This window comes from Geotrypetes seraphini, chromosome 13 (assembly GCF_902459505.1).
Source record: "Geotrypetes seraphini chromosome 13, aGeoSer1.1, whole genome shotgun sequence".
NCBI classification, from domain to species: domain Eukaryota; kingdom Metazoa; phylum Chordata; class Amphibia; order Gymnophiona; family Dermophiidae; genus Geotrypetes; species Geotrypetes seraphini.
The window spans coordinates 31,506,778-31,522,872 of NC_047096.1; the positions used below are offsets into that span (position 1 = coordinate 31,506,778).

The window sequence follows — 16,095 nt, forward strand, 5'->3', positions numbered from 1 at the left end:
ACCGGCACAACTGAGCCGAAGGTTCTTCTCTCTCTGACGCTGCGGGAGTGTAGTGATTGTTCTAAATGAGCAAAGTCTTGCAATATGAGTACATACAGTATACATACGTCACATCATCACAACTGAGCCGATGGTTCTTCTCTCTCTGACGCTGCGGGAGTGTAGTGATTGTTCTAAATGAGCAAAGTCTTGCAATATGAGTACATACAGTATACATACGTCACATCATCACAACTGAGCCGATGGTTCTTCTCTCTCTGACGCTGCGGGAGTGTAGTGATTGTTCTAAACAAGCAAAGTCTTGCAATACGAGTACAAGAAGTATACACACATCACAACTGAGTCAATGGTTCTTCTCTCTCGGATGCTGCGTGAGTGTAGTGACTGTTCTAAATGAGCGAGGTCTTGCAATACAAGTACATACAGTATACACGCGTCACATCATCACAACTGAGCCGATGGTTCGTCTCTCTCTGACTCCATGGGAGTGTAGTGCCTGTTCTAAACAAGCAAAGTCTTGCAATACGAGTACAAGAAGTACACACACATCACAACTGAGTCAATGGTTCTTCTCTCTCGGACGCTGCGGGAGCATAGTGACTGTTCTAAATGAGCGAGGTCTTGCAATACAAGTACGTGTAGTATTTTGTATTAAAGTTTTTGGGTTGTGGAACGAATCGTCTGAGTTTCCATTATTTCTTATGGGGAAATTTGGTTTGATATGAGAGTGTTTTAGATTACAAGCATGTTTTCAGAACGAATTATGCTCGTAAACCAAGGTTTTACTGTATAGCTACTCTGGTAAGATGCCCCCTAATCCTAGAAAGCTACATGCCCAAATTGCCGGCTAGCAAAGTCGATGGGCAATTTACCGACTAAGGTCAGTTGAGCCTATAATGTAAAAGATTAATTAGATGCTAATTGGTCTTAACAATAATCTATTTGCTATAATTGATGCTAATTGGTGCTAATTGCCACTAGTTGGCAGTTAGCTGGTATTCTATAAATTGCATGACCAGATTCCAGAATGCGCAATTCTAAAGGGTGGTATAGACCTGGGAGAGGCACCGGCGGTATAGGGGTATGTCAGGCAGATACACATGCATGTTATAGAATATTATCATTTACTAGTCATTAAGCCCGTTACATTAACGGGTGCTAGAATACTGTTCACCCTCTATGTTGCCCCTTCCATTCACTGCCCTCTCTTCTCTTTCCATCCAGTGTCCGCCACCTCTCTCTCTGTCCCATATGGCCTCTCTCCATCTCCTCCTTCCTTTTGCCTTGGTCTGGCATACCTTCCTCCTTTCCTCCAAGCCATTCTCTCCCCCTCTGCTCCCTTTCCTCATTTAACTACTTCATTGGGCAGCAGCAGCATTCACAATTCATTGCTGTTGCTGGCTTCAGGTCTTTCTCTCTGGCCGGTCCTGTCTTCATGAAAACAGGAAGTAGGCAGGACCGGCCAGAGAGGAAGGCCTGAAGCCCCAACAGCAGTGAATTGTAAACGCTGCTGCTGCCTGAAGCACCCGAGGCAGACGCTTCTCTCCCCTCCCAGCCCAACCCCCGCTGACTCTGCGACCCTCCCAGCAAGATGACTTTAATATCAAACCTCCCTCCAGCGTTGGCAGCCGCAGCACGCTAAACAGGCTGCTTCGGCTTTCTTTTGCCGTTGAGTCTCTCTGTCGCGTCATTGATGACGTCATCAGTGACGCGGCAGAGGGACTCAACTGCAGGAGAAAGTCGCTGAAGCAGCCTGTTTAACGTGCTGCGGCTGGCAACGCTGGAGGGAGGTTTGTGCCGGTATGTGCAGAATATGTCTCTCCCCCTCCAGTACCTGTGCAGCACTTTGCTGCGGCGCCATCCTCCCATCCTGAGTCGGCCACAGCGCTCGAGTCTGTTTCTCCTGCTTTGTCTAGCCTCCACATACGCACTCTGGCCACGGACCTACAGATCACGGATGAGGGATTACAGATCACGCAGGTCTGAGTGCGCATGCACGGCTAGCGTTTTATTATATAGGATAAGCCTAACCGCCTACAATTAGGCATAAATATTTATACCAACCATTTTACTGCTGGGAGCATTTCCTGCATCTTCCTATACAGTTACTTCAAAGAATAATAACATAGTAAATGATGGTAGATAAAGACCTGAACGGTCCATCCAGTCTGTCCATTAGTTATTCTCATTAAAAATATGTGATTAAATTAACTTGTCTCTTCTTTGATATTTCTGGGCCATAGACTAAAGTCCACTTAGTATCGTCCTAGGTTCCAACTGCTGAAGTTGTCATCCAAGCTCACTCCAGCCTATCCAACCATCCCATTGTTTGCAGGATATCTACTGTAAAGTCTGGCCAGTAACGTCCTCATGTTCCAAGTTAGTGGAGTTCCCATTGATGCCCTCCCCAGCCCATCCTACACCAAATCACCACATATGGGCCACAAACCGTACAAGTCTGTCCAATATCGACTTTAGTTCTTTAATTTATACCATTTGTTTTCTAATTAGCAGATCCTCTGTGTTTATCCCACGCGTTTTTGAATTCCATCACCATTAGTATGTAGTGCATAGCATGGATGTACCTACCACTTTCTATCTAGGAGACAGTAAGTGAACCTTTACTATCTGCATTGGTGACAGTGCGTGGTGAGTTACTGTGTGTGTACTAACTGCAAGACATGGTCCACACCCATTCCTAGTACATAATCCACCCTTCGCAGGATATGCAGTTAGCACATTTAATTCATTTAATTAACATGTGCTGTCATGTCAGTGCAGTAATGCTTAGAACAGCCGCGTGCTAAGTTACCACATGCTAATTTATACAATAACTTCCTACTATATTAGGACACAGGCCCCTAAGACTCACTCAAGTTACAGATGCAACACTAAGCAAAGCAAGTACAAGAGGTTATGTGCCTATCCTATACAAAACCCCAGTATTAATAGTTTTTAGGTTCATGTCTGTGATTTGCTAGTCTTGGTTAGTTCTTTAAATGCTGCTCAGAGCTTTAGTGCTAACAGCCTGGCTAGTGGTCATGGTGGATATACCTCTTGCTTCTCAGGCCGAGTCCATGAAGCCTAGAAAAAAAACAGATATAAAACAGAACAACAAAAGAGAAGAGTAATAAAGTCTTTATAAAAAGTGAGTCACTTTATAACATGAATGTGTGTGTTTAAATACATTATATATATATATATATATATATATATATATATATATATATATATATATATATATATACACGCATTACACCGCAATCCGTGCACATGCAGTAGTAGGTTCAGCTGTAATTCAGGGTAGTCCTGCAAATGGTACTACATATAGATGTACATATAAATTTGGACATTTGCATGACTTACACAAAAGGGGTTTTGTTTGGGTTTTTTTGATGGTGTGAATAATAAACTGGCTATAATTGAGTTTTAAAGGCGACCTCTTGAGCCATCCCCAGTGGAATAATCTCTCGTGTCATTGCTTATTTGGATTTTAGCTGCACACATCTCTTCAGAGAAAAGACAATAGGCATTTTTTTTTTTTTTAAATTATGGTTTTCATTCAGTAAAACACACACAATAGTTTTCTTTTCATGAATATTTATGTACCTCCGACATCATATTTCACGATACTACATCAACAACCTTAATATTATGCCTCCTCAAGCCCTTACTCCATTTATTCTCAGTCACAATCTTACTGGTTGTGTTTTTGTTTCTTTTTTAAATCATCAAGGCTCTTTAATTTTTATTTTTTTGTGTGTGTGTTATGGCTGCAATCTTGAGAAGACTAAGTTTTAAAAAGCAGAGTCTCTCTGTGCACGGTATATCTAGTTGCTATTTTTTTGGTTGTTTTTTTTTTTACGGAAGACAAGGAGATTAGGGAAAAGAAAAAGGGTGGCTGAAGATTTGGAGATGCTATTACAAATTTTTTTTCAGTCAAAGCTGTGTGCCTACAGCAGGTGAGGGGTAAAACCTGCAGCAATGGGGCTAATTTCTACAGACGTCCATAGTTCATAGCAAACCTACCTACTGTCATTTCCATGAAAGAAAGTCATAACGATTTCCTTTTAATTTAAAGCCATGTTATGTTTGTTAAACTACATAAAAGTAAAATTAAATTGCTCCCTTATAATGGATATTCTCAACTTATTCCACAATAATGTTGCACAAAAAAAGCCAAATGGAAAGAAAAAAGCCTCGGGACTTTATGAAGCACTAGCAACTGCTCTAATCTTGTTCAATCATCAGCTTTAAAAAAAAAAAAACCTTCCAAAACTAAACCAATTTATGTTAAAAGATTATTTTTAACTTGGGCCAAATATTCTTTTTTATATACTTTTTCAATATGCATATTTTTAACATTTTCAATGTCTAAACAGTTGAGAAGACTTATCTTTTGTACAATGGCTCAATGAATGACATCCCAAATTGCATTCTATCATGACTTGCAGTAGAACAGATTTCATTTTTAGACATTTATATTAAAAGAGAATGAGTACATCTCAATACTATGGTCTACAGAACACAGATCGAAACACTTTTTCATTTTTCAAGTTGTCATCCAGAAGCTTTATAGAGAAGCCCCTCTGTTTCTCAATTTTTGAAACATCAGAGAATTTGTTCCACATAAGAATTCGAAATACAGTCAAAGCTATTAAATCAAAGATTATGTATATGTGGGAGGGATCTACGAAAAGTAATTAAACAGGCTTATAAGTAAGTGTGTCTTATATAGTCGTAGACATCTGTATAGATGATGCATCTTATTCTACTAAGGATGATTCAGCTACAATTGGGAGTGGAGCCAATTCTCTAAGATTTTCAGAAGACATTGGAAAGCGTAATCAGTGCTCCTTGCTTTTTCTAGTAAACATCTATACATTGCCTACTGTTATGGGAAGAATCTTAAAGAATAATTATGTCTGGCAGTATTGAAAGATAAACGGCCTCTTTTACAAAGCCGCACGGCAACAGCCCCGAAGCCCTTTAAATCTCTATGGGCTTTGGAGCCGTTAGCGCAGCGCAGCAGCTAGCGTGGCTTTGTAAAAGAGGCCGAAAGACTGGATAGAAGTAAGGCAAGTATCTGGTCATTCTTGTTGTAACAGCTGGCAGACTTGTATTGCATTATCAATATTGGTTTTTGTCAATACATATTATTATAAATGATATTTTTTGCGACAAAAGATGTATAATATTGACTATGTTGTATACTGCATTTTGGGCCCGATTCTATAAATGGTGCTTAAATTAGGCGCCGCTAGGCATCCTAATCATGGACATAGCGTGGATGTTAGCGCTGGCTGCGGCAGTAACTGCTCTGACGCTCATAGAATTCCTATGAGCATAGGAGCTGTTACCGCCACAGCCAGTGCTAAAAACCCACGCTACATTTTTGTAAAAGGGGGTGTTAGTTTCACGCGCACCTTGTTTTTAATTGGTTTAAATGGCATGCTAATTGACCATGCCATTAAAAAATGATTAAAAAAAAAACACCATTATTTTAATTAACAATTTAGGTTGCACACTGATATCCATGCAGTGGCTAGTGATGCCTAAGTCGAGGCGCCTTCCAACACCTAATGAGGCCAACTTCAACTTTCTCAAAGTCAAAATCTGGAATGACATCGCAGTGACTATAAAAGCAGAAACCAATCATACCCTATTCCGAAAGAAACTGAAAACACCACTCTTTGACAAACAATTCTTCTAGGATCATCATAAGCACCTTTACTTTATTCGCCTAAGCTTTATGTTTCCTGGCCCCCTTCTGTTCCTCCCTCCTACCCTAACCCTCTTCCTTTCCTTTCTCATGTCGCCCAGAGCCTGTTCAGGTGTGCGCGACACACAAATATTAGATTAGATTACAACTTAAAAAGTAGGTGGGGGTGCCGGCACCTGTTCTCCTTTCTGCCCCTTCCTAACCCCCCATGCCGTGTGCGTGCACCCCTTCCCTTCCTTTCCCTTATACCTTATTGATTTTGCCTGCACACGCAGTATCACAAACTTGCTGTCTGTGACATCACTTCCGGGTCCAGCGCCTAGGAAGTGACATCAGAGGGAAAGCCAACAAGTTCGTGATGCTGCTCGTGCCTGGAAAATTAAAGAGGTATGGAAGAAGGGAAGGGGCGCATGCGCGGCAAGAGGGATCGGGAAGGAGATGGGTCAGAGAAGAGGGTGGGGGAGTGGCGCCACCACCTTCGCTATACCACGGAATATACCCACCACACACTGCACATGACACAAAACACTTTGTACTATGTGACTACCAAGTTGTGTGTGCAAGTTTCAATTAAGTCCAATAAGCAACAATTATGAGGTGCCAATTATGCCTTTTATTGAATTGTTATGCACATACATCAGCTAAGCATGCCAAAGTAAACACAAAATTTTAGGCGCCATAATTTGGGCCTCAGTGTATATGAGGGGGTCTGAAAAATTCTCAGCCCAACCAAGAGGAGAATGATGTGGATACGGTTCAATCAATGATCTGAAACAATGTCAAAACATAGAATTAATGAACTAAGATAACATTCCTTTCAGCTACAGTGGCAAAATAACGCTCAGAATTTAGGAAGTTGGTTGGTTGGGCTGAGAACTTTTGAGCACCCCCTTGTATGTATATGTGGCTCATACTCGGTGTGCAACTAAATGTGGATCATGCTTGGTGTGCAACCATTGCTTGGTCTTATCAGAACTTACACATTCCGTCACTGGACACACCTTTAGACTGAACGTCCAAGTGGCAAATGAAATTTAATGTGGACAAATGCAAAGTGATGCACATTGGGAAGAATAACCCAAATCACAGTTGCCAGATGCTAGGGGGTTAGCACCAAGAAAAGTGGGTGTCAATGTAAACAAATACGATGAAACTTTCCGCCCAATGTGTGGCAGCGGCAGAAAAAGCAAACAAGATGCTAGGAATTATTAAAAAAGGGATGGTTAACAAGACTAAGAATGTTATAATGCCTCTGTATCGCTCCATGGTGTGACCTCATCTGGAGTATTGCATTCAATTCTGGTCTCCTTTATCTCAAGAAAGATATAGCGGCACTAGAAAAGGTTCAAAGAAGAGCGACTAAGATAATAAAGGGGAAGGAACTCCTCTTGTATGAGGAAAGACTAAAAAGGTTAAGGGTCTTTGGCTTGGAAAAGAGACGCCTGAGGGAAGATATGATTGAAGTCTACAAAATCCTGAGTGGAGTAGAACGGGTACAAGTGGATCGATTTTTCACTCCGTCAAAAAAATTATATAAAGACTAGGGGACACTCGATGAAGTTACAGAGAAATACTTTTAAAAAACCAATAGGAGGAAATATTTTTGCAGAGAGTTAAGCTCTGGAATGCATTGCCAGAGGTTGTGGTAAGAAAGGATAGCGTAGCTGCTTTTAAGAAAGGTTTGGACAATTTCTTAGAGGACAAGTCCATAGTCTGTTATTGAGAAAGACATGGGGAAGCCACTGCTTGCTCTGGATCGGTAGCACAGAATGTTACTGCTCTTTGGGTTTTAGCCAGATACTAGTGACCTGGATTGGCCACCGTGAGAACAGGCTACTGGGCTTGATGAACCACTGGCCTGACTCAGTAAGGCTATTCTTATGTTCTTATGAACCATTCCACTAACTGCAATTCTGCACATATGATTTATGCTGTAATTTGCCCCTGCCAGCTTATGTACATTGTGCAAATGAAAAGTATGATAAAAAATAGGATTATAGAGTATAGAAGGTGTATCTCAAGAAATATACAGATGGTCCCATCAAAAACTGGCATTCTCTCAACCATCGAACCAAACAAAGAGAGGATCTTGCCTTACGATAATAATAAACCAAAGAAAAAGTCGAGAGAGATGTCCTTCCACTAATACTTTAAAATGCATGCTGTCCCAACAAGGATCCAGGTTTCGGTATACGTGTGTGCCTTCCTCAGGGGACACTTTCTTTCTGTAAATACGTACTGTAAATAACACAAGTAGCTTAAAGGTTAATGCTGTGGGCTGAGAACTGGATTTGATTCAACAATCCAAAACCCCCCCGAAAAACAACATGCACTCCTGTCCACCCCAAAGATTGCTCCTTTCCTATTTGCTCACAGGTGAAACAGTTTGTTTTAGAAGGAGGGAAAAGCCTCAGACTCAAGTCTGTCGCTGACACTTTTGCATGTGAACAGAGATACCTCATTGGCATAAAAAACCTCATCCTGCCAAACCTCTCCGTTTTAAGCAATTTTAAAATTTTACATAAATAAACAGATACAATATAAATTTAGTGTTTTGAAATACTGTGTGCACAGTTAATATTCAAATTCTATACTTAACTGAAGCCCAAATAGAACATAGTCTCAAAGGCAATTTAGCCCAAACCAGAATTGATGATCTTCTTTATTTGTGCACAGTGTTCAAGTCAGTAATCTTCTTTACTTAATGCAAACGAAACCCGAAGCCAACGGTGGCCAGCCAGCATTTCGCTGAAGCTGCACCAGGGAATAAAGGCTTCAAGAGCATTACACACTTCTCTTTCGGCACTCTCTCTCCGTTCTCACTGTCGAACTGGGTTTGATTGCCACTCTGACTCCTGTTGAGCCCGGCAAAGTCACTCAACTCTCCATTGCCTCACTCACAGGATCCTCCTGACGAAGGCATACACGTATGCCGAAACCCGAATCCTTGTTGGGACAACATGCATTTTAAAGTATTAAAATTTGTTTGGTGAAAGGACATTTCTCTTGCCTTTTTTTCTTTGGTTTATTCTCTCAACTATATAATTAATGGCTGTACTGTTTGATAACATAAAACTTAAAACTAAGGTTATGTAATGGTGATGTGGAATCAATATCGCTTAAAGAGGAACAAGGTCTGATTTTTTAAACAAATACAGGTTTTCCTAAAGGACTCAATAGCAAACTAGATTTGAGATATATATATATTTTTTTTATATACATAATTTTTCCTTTTTATATTTCTACATTTTGGCATTCAGTGTCAATAAGAACTTAAGAACATAAGAATAGCCTTACTGGGTCAGACCAAGTATCATATCTTTGTAAAGGCCAATCTAAGTCACAAGTACCTGGTAAAAGCCCAAATAGTAGCAGCATTCCATGCTACTGTCCCATGTCTGTCATTTTTTATACTTAACCAAAGGATTATCATACTGTTTCCAAGACCATTGTACATTCATTAATGGAGAGCTGGTTTTGAATATTCATGCATGTTGTTGTGCTTTAATATTCATGTTTGTCGAGGATATGCTCCAATAAAGATGCTCATTGGAACATGTTGGGTCATCTTTTTCAAGGTTTATTGAGCATGTTTAGCATTTGTTGGATTTGCTGGGAATCTTTTTGGCTGGACACAATCTTAGTTTTAAATTGGTTGTTTTGGTTTTCTTCCTTTATTTCTTTAATAATTCACGTGGATTAAAAACTGGTTGGCGGATATGAAACAGAGAGTGGGGGGTGAATGGACAATACTCGAACTGGAAAAGTGTCACGAGTGCTGCAGGGTTCGGTGCTCGGGCCTGTGCTCTTCAACATATTTATAAACAACCTAGAAATTGGCACGACGAGTGAAGTGATTAAATTTGTGGACGATACAAAGTTATTCAAAGTAGTGAGGACACAGAAGGATTGCAAATACCTACAAAGAGACATAAATACGCTCAATAAATGGGCCGCGAAATGGCAAATGAGGTTCAACATGGATATGGATAAGTGCAAGGTGATGCATGTCGGTAACAAAAATCATATGCATGAATACAGGATGTCCAGAGCTATACTCGGAGAAAGCCCCCAGGAAAGACTTGGGAGTACTTGTAGACAAGTCAATGAAACCATCCACACAATGTGCGGCGGCAGCGGCAAAAAGAATGCTAGGAATGATTAAGAAGGGGATCACAAACAGATCTGAAAAGGTTATCATGCCATTATACTGGGCCATGGTACGCCCCCACCTGGAATACTGTATCCAACATTGGTCGCTGTACATGAAAAAGGACATAGTACTATTCGAAAGGGTCCAGGGAAGAGCAACAAAAATGGTTAAGGGACTGGGGGAGTTGCCGTACAACGAGAGGCTAGAGAAACTGGGCCTCTTCTCCCTTGAGAAGAGAAGATGAGAGGGGACATGATCGAAACATTCAAGATATTGAAGGGAATTGACTTAGTAGAGAAAGAGAGACTGTTTACCCACTCCAAGGTGAAGAGAACGAGAGGGCACTCGCTAAAGTTAGAAGGGAAAAGATTTCGTACAAACGTGAGGAAGTTCTTCTTCACCGAGAGTGGTAGAAATCTGGAACGCTCTTCTGGAGGCTGTTATAGGGGAAAACACCCTCCAGGGATTCAAGACAAGGCTGGATAAGTTCCTACTGAAACAGAACATACGCAAGGAAGGCTAAATTCAAATAGGGCTCTGGTATTTGATCTAAGGGCCGCCGCGTGAGCGGACTGCTGGGCATGATGGACCACTGGTCTGACCCAGCAGCAGCAATTCTTATGTTCTTATTTAAATGAAACCAAAGAAAATATTTCTTCACTCAACATGCAATTAAATTCTGAAATTTGTTGCCAGAGAATATAGTGAAAGCAGTTAGTTTAGTAGAGTTTTAGATTCAAACAATTTTTATTGATGCAAACAGCATCAAATACAGCAAATAAAACATCAAAGCACATCAACTATTATAATATAATATACATAATAAAAGACAAATTCCAATTTCAATAAACTCCCCCTATATCTATATGTGTTTGAACCTTTACCATCCCTCTCCACTCCCACCCCTCCCCACCCTATAGTACTCTCTACCCAATGATACTCTCTTCATTTAACTAAATAAAAGCCCAATTAAGAGATCCAACTTAAAATCGCACTACGGCCCTTAGGATGTAAATCTTGCAAATAAGAACCCCAGATTTGTATAAATAACATCTTTCACTTTCTTGTAATTCCAGCATCTCTAACTTCCCAAATGGCCAGCTGATGTAATTGGTTTCGCCAATGTCAAAATCTCAGAGGATCGAGGATCGTCCAATATTGTAATATATATTTTCTAGCCAAGAGACTCATTTTCCTACACAACACCCTATTTGCTTTAGGTAAATGGCCAACAGCCTCTGGCAAATCCAAAATAAAGAAAGAAGGAGAACAGCGCAATGATCTTCCAATTATTTTTTACATATAATTTATTATTCGCTTCCAAAAGTGCTGAATTATGGGGCAAAACCAAAATGCATGACCTAATGTATGACTTTCCCTCCCACATTTATGACTCAAAGGAGTAGGAAGACCTCCACTATAAAACAATTGTGTTCGTGTATAATAGGCACGTAATGTAACCCTATAATACGTTTCGCTTAACCATGAACAAGATGTCACCCCAGGTGTCGCTCTTAAAGTACGGGCAGCATCCCAATGTCTCAAATTAAGCTGTAATTCTTTTTCCCATTTATTCCGAATTTCCTGATAGTTCTTGTCTGGTTGTAATTTTTGCAAAATAGAATGAATACAAGACACCGAAAGAGACATCCCCTCCTCCTGAACAAACATCTCTCTCAATCTAGCACCCAAATGCAAACTTAACTGTACTCTGTCAAGGGATCTCACATAATGTTCCACTTATATACATGCAAATTGCGCTCCCCAAGTCTCTCCCACTTTAGCCAACAATTCAGTACGAGTCAATAATTCCCCCTCATTTCCCAGTATATGTTCCAATCTTAAAATTCCTCTTGCACCCCATAATCTATACTCCCTAGAGTCTCTTCCCGGAAGAAAAGCCGGATTACCCTGCAAAGGCAAAAGATCAGTAACCATTGGATTCCCTCCCAATAATTGTACAAACCAACGCCATACCGTCTGTAAAGTATTAAATACAACACTTGAACGAATAAGAGATGGTAACACATTTTGCGCACTATTTTGCATAATTTTCTAAAAGAAAAGCCAATACGCCATTATTAAGACGAACTTGGGAAAATCTACTGGATAAGGAGCATAAAATCTGTTTTACTCTTTTGGATCTTGCCAGGTACCTTCAGTCTGTCCCAGTATGGCAACTTATATTATTCAGTAAGTTATGCGGATATTATTTATTTAAAAATTTATATACCGCATACAACTATGCGGTTTCCATATCACATACATAAAAATCTTGTTTCCCTCCGATTATCACATATAACATAGACATGTCTAAACAACATCATTAATCGTCCCTGTTATAATAGGGATAGAGCACAAATTCAATCAATTCAGAAAAACAAGCAAGCTTTAAATCATACATGTTTATGCCCTCTTACGATTAGGTGTTAAGCTTCTTACATTCTACCTCATAGAATAGCATGTAATGTGCTTATTATGCACACAAGTGCTAATTTTCTTGGCACTCATATTCCCAGTTGTAGAATTGCCCTATTATATATATAATAGGGCAATTCTACATCTATATATAAAATCAGTGTTCAGGCTTTAAATATATGCATATTTAACAATGTCCAAGTAAAGACATTTCTTTCACAATTTTTTTCCAGTGAAGAATTTCTGCATTAAACTGTTACCTCCACAGAACTATGAAAAACAAGGGACTTTGATTAAAGTGGATTTTTTACCTACAGTACTAAAGAGAGATTAGAGAGAGAGAGAAAAAGAGGTCCCCTTTAAAACATAGCCTTTATGCTCTTTCAAATGCATGCTGCTGGCTTCAAGATAAAACTGTTTCCGACTGCTTCCTGGCTTGTGCCTAGCCAGGATGGGAATCAAAGCGTTATTAAACCTCAAGTCAGAAACAGATGCACACAAAAGTAACTTAGGAACTTTTCAGATATATTTTGAGAACATATTACCCCTTGTTTTGATTTATACATAATTTTTCCTTTTCTGGTTTTAGTCATGCATATTTTGTATGAATGTTTTTGCATGCATCAACTAAGCACAAAAATCTTTTTTTTGCAGTCCCATACACAATTGAGCAGAAAATTCAGATATGCAGAAAGTATAGGAGGCTTAACTATCTATTTAAAAAAAAAAAAAAATCAGTGCACTTGCTTTATTTTAGGACAGTATAGCTGGCAGAAAGCTCTTGTTTATCAGGGAGATGGTTTTCCCATCATGAAACATAAATGGACCTGGACCAAATCTTGTAGTAAAACTTTGGCTTCTTTCTGCTTCAGCATTCAATCCGAGATGGAACAGGCTCCAGGGTGACCAACTGGCCCCGAGCCATCAAGAGTGGACATTTTTCAACATTTGCCTCCAAACTTTTCATTCTGAGAAACACCCCCCCCCCCCCTTTTTTACAAACCCACAATAGCGTTTTTTAGCGCAGGCAAGCACGCTGTATGCTCTGCGCTGTTCCCGACACTCATAGAGTTCTAATGAGCATCGGAAACAGCACAGAGTATTCAGTGTGCCAGCACTGCGCCAGGGGGGATAATGAGCAGGGAAATAAATTTACTTTATTCCTGATGAACTATTGGCCCTATAATTACTTTAACAAGTTCAAATAAAGCCACTTTTCTGTTTTGCTATTTTTGCTGGATTTTTTACTAGTCTAAAGGAATTATCTATTTACCGATTCTTTTTTATCTTTAACTTGGGAATGAAAAGAAAATATCATCTTCATATCTTTTATCCATAGTAAGCTGCATCTCAGACTGTGCTACAGTGCTAGTAAGCTAAAAGTCCTTCTTTTATTTCCATGGGTCATTAGAGTCTGTCTCTCTTCTCTTACATTATTACTTGATCAGCCACTTATCAAGTGATCCTAGAGCAGGCAGACTGACTTTGGGCTAGATTCACTAACCTCCGATTCCATGTCCGATCCGTGCCCGTTTGCATGCAGGCCGACAAATTCACAAAATGCCTGCATGCAAATGGAGACGATTGTTAACACGCCCCCACTCACCCACCACATGGATTGCACTGGCCCTCCGACCCGACAAATAAATTTTTTTTACTGTTTTCAATTTTTTTGCGAGCCTGTGGTTTTAACCCGCTTTAGGCCCGTGGGTTAAAACCACGGGCTTGCACTGCGGGGAAAGGCAGGAGAGTCGGGGCAGCAGGAGAGATTCAGGGCAGGCAGAAGAGAGAAGTAGATTCGGGGCACTCAGGAGATTTGGGGCAGGCAGGAGAGAGAAGTAGATTTGGGGCACAGAGGAAATTCGGGGCAGGCAGGAGACAGAAGGCGATTCGGGGTACGCAGAAGATTTGGGGCAGGCAGAAGTAGATTTGGGGCAGGCAGGAGAAGTAGATTCGGGGCACACAGAAGATTCAGGGCTGAGAGCAGAGAAGCAGGGCAGAGAGCAGGGCGCTAGAAGGCAGGGCAGTTGGAAAGGACCTGAGCGGCTGGTCCTCAGCAGTCGTTTTTTTTTTGATCGGCTAGCCCAGTTGCTGTTCCCTGAAGTTTTGTGAATTGTGTCCTTGCCTACTTTGCATGCTGTTTCTCTTCATTTGCATGTACGGATTGGAACTGGATCAGAGGAGAGGTTAGTGAATTGGGTCAGAGGGAAATCAGGTCGCAAACCGATCAGTACACGATCGGTTTACTTAGTGAATCTAGCTCTTTGTACTGTGCATTGACAAGCTGAAGTGGCAGGAAGGGAGATTCTGAGATGTTCTAGTACTTTAACTTAAATGATTAAATAGGTGCAATTTTGGTTGTGACTAGCAAAATTCCACTTAGCATCTGACTTGTAAGAGGTTTTCTCCGTCCCTTCTTTCTTGCGGCGCTGTATGTCTGGAACAGGTTGCCTGAATTAATACGTCGTGCTCCGTCACTGGCAGTGTTCAAATCCAAGCTAAAGACCCACTTTTTTGAAACTGCTTTCAACTCTTAACTCCCCCTCACTGCTGTCAGACCCACTATAACTTCCCCAACCCTGAAATGTCCTGTCTAAATTAGATTGTAAGCTCTTCAGAGCAGGGACTGTCTATTGTATATTAAAATGTACAGCGCTGCATATGCCTTTCAGCGCTATAGAAATAATAAATAGTAGTACTAGTTCTCCCATTTCATGCACATGTGTGACGTTGAGGGGAGAAAACACTTATATATCAAGCCCACCGCATAAATCTGCTATAAATCTGAATTTTTGCCTGAAGTGTGTGGAACTGCTGCTAGCATTAGAGGGGGGAGGGGAGAATACACGTGTCAGTGATGAAAACCACCTTTCTCAAACATACAGCCATGGTAAAGAGTATTTTGAAAAGTCCATCAAGTCCTTTTTGGCATTTTGCCTGCCACCCTGACTTTATAGCCTGATTTTATACTACATGTCCTCTATGATGAATCAAGTTATGAACTTTTATTCTCCATCACTGAGCACAATCAAGGCAAGATAGGTCATAATTTCCCGGCTCACCTGCAAGGATCGTCTTACTCCAGACACATTATTATTCAAATTATCTCAGCTAATACAAATGGAACACCCCAGTTCATACAATGATGGCCAGAGCAGGAAATATATATCCATCTTTCCTTGGATTTACTGTTTGCATTTAGGAACAACCCAAAAACGTTCAAGTGGCAGTCACTCAGCCAATAAGGCAAAAATGCTTAACACCACAATGCAGAGTACATCGTTCCATGACCTGGACACTGGAGATGTTTTAATGGTTAATGGAGACAAGAACAGAATGAATCGAAGATGGGAGAAACACAATGGGCCATTTGCGGTATGTCATAAATGTACATATAAAACAGCACAACACACATAGAATTAGCTTAATACCTTTAACTCAAAGAGACTGAAAAATTGTCCTGCACACTGAGCTATTTCAGCATGCCCCACTGGCAGTGAGGGGGCTATTGCAAAGTATATAAAAAAATAAGCTATTACTGATTGCCTTGTGATGCCAGTCACAAAGCAGACAACCAACTGCTCCAGCTAGGTTATATACAGTACTAGGAATGGAAATTTATATTCATTTAACACCCATACTGGTTATTTTGCAGGGGCTCTCTGTGGAGCTGCAGGTTCAGTTTTAAAAACCGTGCCTGTATTTTTTAAAAAGTGTTGCATGATCATAGTCCTAAAAATGTATGTATTATTAATACCATATGTTCCAAGAAGAATGCTATGACCCTTACAACAGTTGCTGA

At 40.4% G+C, this 16,095-nt stretch overlaps 1 protein-coding gene across 11 annotated transcripts in view; it reads right to left on the reverse strand.

The window, feature by feature from the left end:
- The window catches only part of NCAM1 (neural cell adhesion molecule 1), a 462,617-nt gene that overhangs the window by 142,428 nt on the left and 304,094 nt on the right, over window positions 1-16,095 (reverse strand). For 7 of the 11 annotated variants that reach the window (XM_033917705.1, XM_033917707.1, XM_033917704.1 and 4 more), the window contains exon 9: window positions 3,055-3,084. The exons of the other annotated variants lie outside the window; for them this stretch is intronic. In XM_033917705.1, coding sequence (XP_033773596.1) covers window positions 3,055-3,084 — 30 coding nt within the window. The remainder of the gene's footprint in view (window positions 1-3,054; window positions 3,085-16,095) is intronic. 11 annotated transcript variants of the gene reach the window in all.